Source organism: Prionailurus viverrinus, chromosome D1, assembly GCF_022837055.1.
Source record: "Prionailurus viverrinus isolate Anna chromosome D1, UM_Priviv_1.0, whole genome shotgun sequence".
NCBI lineage: Eukaryota > Metazoa > Chordata > Mammalia > Carnivora > Felidae > Prionailurus > Prionailurus viverrinus.
This window is the reverse complement of record NC_062570.1, coordinates 109,184,052-109,190,051: the sequence shown is the minus strand read 5'-3', so window position 1 is coordinate 109,190,051 and position 6,000 is coordinate 109,184,052. Positions and strand designations below refer to the sequence as shown.

The 6,000-nt window shown below is 39.8% G+C and overlaps 1 protein-coding gene across 1 annotated transcript in view; it reads right to left on the bottom strand.

The window, feature by feature from the left end:
• Window positions 1-1,124: 1,124 nt before the first annotated feature.
• Window positions 1,125-6,000, bottom strand: part of LOC125146603 (uncharacterized) — a 17,720-nt gene continuing 12,844 nt past the window's right edge. The window contains exon 5 of the mRNA XM_047823302.1: window positions 1,125-1,169. Within this exon, the coding sequence (XP_047679258.1) occupies window positions 1,131-1,169 (39 nt within the window). The 3' untranslated portion in view covers window positions 1,125-1,130. The remainder of the gene's footprint in view (window positions 1,170-6,000) is intronic.

Below are 6,000 nucleotides of genomic sequence, written 5' to 3'. Positions count from 1 at the left end.
ATTTGGAAGGTTGGCTGGGTTGGTAATGGTTTTAATCATGCATCTATGCATCCAGGCAAAACCCAGAGTAGAGAGGCCTATCCAGCCTGGAGGGAGTCATGGCCACAGGTTAGAGTCACACAGCCATTGGGCCCTGTTAGGAGCCAGCCATCTGATTCTGGGCCTCCTCGAGCTGCAGTCAGGATATTAGGGGCTGCTTGGTTTTGGAGGGCCATCTTCTGAATTTGTGGGTGACTATGAGTTGGGTCTGGATAAAGATGGTTGCTATATGCTTGGCTAAAGCCTCTATTTGCAATTTTACATCAATAGAAATGGCTCCTAGGACAAATATGGCTAAGAGATAAAGCCATCAAGAAGCCCTCTCTCTTTGGGGCGCATGAGTGGCTCAGTCAGTTGAGCGGCCGACTTTGGCTCAGGTCATGATCTTGTGGTTCGTGACTTTGAGCCCCGCATCAGGCTTGCTGATTCAGATCCTCTACCCGCCACCCCCCCCAACCCTCCTTCTCTCTCTCTCTCTCTCTCAAAAATAAATAAGCCTTTAAGAAAAAAAAAAAAAGAAGAAGCAGCCCTCTCTCTTTGAGTTTAGCCTTAACAATATCCTAATTACAACTGGAATCACTGGCAGTTGGGAGATGATCTGTCTCAGGAGATGAGTACATTCCTAAGTGTATCATCTAATCCAATTATAGGGTAAGTGGGGCTGTCCATTATCACCACAAGTCATAGTTAACCCCATGGTGTGGGGTATACTCTGGCTTTTAAGGAGTGATTTTGTCATCCTAGACACATAGAATTGGTCAAGGTGATAGTTGAGTTATACAGTTGTTGGGAAATTCATCCCATTTTCCAGCTGCTCAAATAATCATATGCCCATGGGGTCCTGTTATTCCACAGAATAACAAGCACAAAGGTTATTTACACATGAGCCATTGTGGCAATTTCTCTGAAGTTGACTTCAAGTTGTCTAGTTTAGGCAAACAACCAACATTCAAAGACAATCAGAACTAGAATTTAGCATTTGCAAAGGTGTGTTATTGAAACATAATTTTGTTTCGGCCACCTGTATGGCTCGGTCAGTTAGGCATCCAACTCTTTATTTCAGCTCAGATCTTGATCTCAGGTTCGTGAGTTCAAGCCCCATCTTGGACTCTGCACTGGGCATGAAGCCTCTGAAAGAAAGAAAGAAAGAAAGAAAGAAAGAAAGAAAGAAAGAAAGAAAGAAAGAAAAGAGGAAAGAAAGAAGGAAAGAAAGAAGGAAAGAAAGAAGAAAGAAAGAAAGAAAGAAAGAAAGAAAGAAAGAAAGATTTTTCTTTTTATAATCACCCTTATTTCCAGAGACAGCCAAATCAAGACTAATTCATTTGCAAAACAAGTCCAAATTTAACAAACCTGGCCTAATCATTTACATCAGTTCAACAAGAATAGTAACTGGTCATATAGATGTTGTTAAAATATGCTTTGCTAGAACTTTTCATAAGTAGAACTCTTAGTAGCCCCTCTAGGCCAGAAGCTAAGCCAAGTACTTGCCATGAGACATGCCTACAAATATTTGCAGATTTGGGTGAATTCCTCTTCTTGAGGTCCCCAAAATATCCTGAGATTCCTGCACCTGCCAGGAAGTGGCAATCTTTATTCACCAGGTAAGGGTGCCACAAACTCTTGTAAGCAAGGTATCAGGCCAACATTCCAGGGGGCTTTATTGGTTCCATCAAGGTCAATCTTAATTCCTTAAAGCTGTTTGAGTCTATGCATGTGTCTCAAATACGACATTCCAGTCAAAGCCTTGGTAAAATAAACAATGTTTCTAATGGTGTCCTTTAACGAGAACAAATTCTTATTGAACTTATGCCAATAACCACGATTGCCATGGAAGAAAGAAAACTCACTGAGACTTTTCTGAATTCTAGAGGGTTCAGGTAGAGAGGAAAGTTAAAAAGCTTCAATTCATTCGTAAATGAATATTTTATCATATTTATGTAAGTCATAGATAAGAGAAAATTTCCTTAATCTGCAAGAGCAAACATTAGAGAACCAGCAATGTTTCAAACAAGAGTCACAAAATTATAAGCATCTTCCTCAATTTATTTAGTCCCATGTTACTAATTCTTGTTCACTTTGAATGCAGCTTTTTAGTTCTGGAAATTCTTACCTATTTTAGTCTCATGATCTTGAAGATATAAAAAACCTGTATTTGTCAAAAGCCCTTCTTATGAATCTCCTTGAAAGTGAAACTTATTTTGCAAGAGCATCAGAACAATAACTATAAATGACAAAAAATAAAAATAAAAAACCTTGGAAATGGACATTGTTAACGATCTGATATGAGAGTTCATTATGATGTAAATAACAAGGAAACTTAGTTATTTCTGTGACACAAACATAGAAACTGGTTTTCCTGGGCAAAGAGAAAATAACTTTATTTACATTTTCTTATCAAGGGCAGACAAACAATCCAAGAAAACATTGTCTTTTTAATAGACAGAAAGCAGAAATTTAATCTTATACTAGTCCATTTATTTTTATTTTTATCTTGAGAGAGAGAGAGAGAGAGGGAGACAGAGGGAGCACCAGCGGGGGAGAAAGGGAGAGGGAGAGAGAGAGCATCTTAGGCAGCCTCCATGCTCAGTGCAGAGCCCAACACAGGGCTTGATCCCACAACCCTGGGATCATGATCTGAGCCAAAATCAAGAGTCAGATGTTCAACTGACTGAGCTACTCAGGTGCACCTATACCAGTGTATTTTTAAAATCCATTTATGTTTAAGCACCTGGATGTCTCAGTTGGTTAAGCGTGCCATTCTTGATTTCAGCTCAGGTCATGATCTCATGGTCATGAGATGGAGTCCCAAGTCAGGCTCCATGATGGGAGTGGAGCTTGCTTAAGATTCTCTCACCCTCTCTCTCTGCTTCTGCCCCACTCATTCTCTCTCCCCCTCTCTCAAGAAAATAAAATAAAATAAAATAAATCCATTTATTTCAACCTTGGTTCATCCTGACCATACATAAAATTCCTTTCCAATGATTTCCATTCACAAAACTCCTACAATTGTCTTTTGCATTCAGATTTTTCCCCCAAGCCATTTCTCTCCAAACAACCAATCTCATTTTAGGACAAAATTACTTTCTTTTTCCTTCAACAAAAATGTATTCCCAATAGAAAACCTAGAAGTAGACCCACAACTATATAGTCAACTAATCTTTGACAAAGCAGAAAAGAATATCCCATGGAAAAAAGACAGTCTCTTCAACAAATGGAGTTGGGAAAACTAGACATCAACATGCAGAAGAATGAAAGTGGACCACTTTCTTACACCATACACAAAAATAAATTCAAAATGAATGAAAGACCTAAATGTGAGATAAGAAACCATCAAAATCCTAGAGGAGAACACAGGCATCAACCTCCTTGATCTCGGCTGGAGCAACTCCTTACTAGACATGTCACTGAATACAAGGGAAACAAAAGCAAACATGAACTACTGAGACTTCATCAAGACAAAAAGCTTCTGGGAATGACTGGGTAGCTCAGTCGGTTAAGCATCTGATTCTGCATCTTGGCTCAGGTCATGATCTCACAGTTTGTGGGATAGAGCCCTGCATTGGGCTCTGTGTTGACAGCATAGAATCTGTTTGGGATTCTTTCTCTCCCTTTCTCTCTGTCCCTTTCTGCTGTCTCTCTCTCTCTCAAAATAAATAAATAAACTTAAAAAAAAAAAACTTCTGCACAGAGAAGGAAACGATCAACTAAACTAAAAGGTAGCCTATGGAATGGGAGAAGATATTTGTAAATGACATATCTGATAAATGGTTAGTATCCAAAATCTATAAGAACTTATCAAACTTAACACCCAAAAAACAAACAAACTAGTTAAGAAATGGGCAGAAGACATGAATAGACACTTTTCCAAAGAAGACATCCAGATGGCTAACAAACACATGAAAAGATGCTCAACATCACTCCTCATCAGGGAACTACAAATAAAAACCACGATGAGATACCACCTCACACCTGTTAGAATGGCTAAAATTAACACAAGAAACAACAGGAAAAGGGGGAACCTCTTGCACTGTTGGTAGGAATGAAAACTGGTGCAGCCACTCTGGAGAACAATATGGAGTTTCCTCAAAAAAATTAAAAACAGAGCTACCCTATGATCTAGCAATTGCAATGTTAGGTATTTACCCAAAGGATACAAAAATACAGATTTGAAGGGATACATGCACTCCAGTGTTTAGAGCATATTATCAACAATAGTCAAACTATGGAGAGAGCCCAAATGTGTCCATCGGCTGATGAACACATAAAGAAGATGTGGTGTGTGTGTAAGTCAGCCATGAAAAAGAATGAAATCTTGCCATATGCAATGACACGGAGGGAGCTAGAATGTATCATGCTAAATGGAATAAGCCAACCAGAGAAAGATAAATATCATATGATTTTACTCATCTGTGGCATTTAAGAAACAAAAGAGATGAACATATGGTGGGGGAAAGAAGGAAGGGAAACAAATTGCAAGAGACTCTTAACAAGAGAGAACAAACTGAGGGTTGATGGAGAAGAGGTGGGTGGGAGACGGGCTAGATGGATGATGGGTACTAAGGAAGGCACCTGTTGTGATGAGCACTGGGTATTGTATGTAAGTAATGAGTCACTGACTTCTACTTATGAAACCAATATTGCACTGTATGTTAACTAACATTTAAATTAAAAAAATAATCAGATAAAAATGTATTCCCATTCCTTACATCTTTCTTACACATTTTCTACTTTCCTACATACAGAATTGCTTCCCTTGTTTCCATCAGTCTTAATTACATTTAGCAGAATTTTAACTCTTAGAAACCTTAGTCTCCAGTGAAAACTAAGTAGTAACCAACTGCCAACTGTTACACCAGAATTCTTTGGATGGCAAATTTATGAATCAATTAAGCACAAAGCATGTTTTCCAACATTCAGATATTCTTAGTTGCTTTGCAATAAGAAGTCAAAAGCAGAGAAATCTTATGTTCAGTAACCAATGCTTTAGTATATTATCTCCTTTGGAAAAGACTTAGATGTCCAATGAATTCAATCCGATTTATCATCCAAGCAAAGCTTCAAACTGTCTTACCAATTACCCAAGAAAACTTTAATACAGACAAAATCAACCATCATCTTAAGTCATCGTTTTGCCGACAAACTGCAACAGAGAGAACACGGGCTTATTTGACCTTCAGTGAGCCAGGGTAGAATAAAAATTTCATGTGTAATGCTGGTAACTCTAAAGACATGTCCATATTAATTAACCCAACAAACTTAAATTAGTTTAAGTACCGAATTATGTTCCACCTAGGTCCACTTCAAAGTCAATGCATTCGTTCCCCATTGTCAGATTTTACCTGGGACACCAGTGGGGAAATCTGAAGTGGGTGGTGCAAGTCCAAGGGTCTTTGCTCCTTGACAGTGAGGGGCGGAGGAGCGGGAGTTGAGAGTGCCAGAGGCACCAAGGACGATATAGGAGCCAGTTACGCAGGTATCACCCAAGGGGTGCAGAAACAGGAGGAGGGGGAGGAGGAGGCAGAAGATTCGAGGTGGTGCCAGAGGACAGAGAAAGAGGATTCCTTGTTCTAAAGTTTGTCAGCTCGGACAGATGAGCAGATGCCATATTTGTTTGCTTGCTTTTCCCTCAACACACGGAATTAGGCAATCCATGCTGGGCCAGAGAACACAGGGAACTTCCCTCAAACAAAGGGAGTTTTGGCAGCTGCTTGGGAATATTCCTTAAAGTCCCTGGCCCGAGGTAGACTAACCACAGTTGGCTCCAATGATCATAGTCATTAACCGGGGAAATGAATGAGGAAGCCCCTGCATCTATTAGGAGGAGGAACAGTGAAAGAAGGTCAGCGTCCCCTTCCTTTGGCCCCCAAATGAGAACCTGTGTTTCCTCCAGCAACCTGGATTCTATCAGGAGGAGGCCTACTTAATTATCATCCAGTATGTCAGAAGGGAGTTTATCGGCCA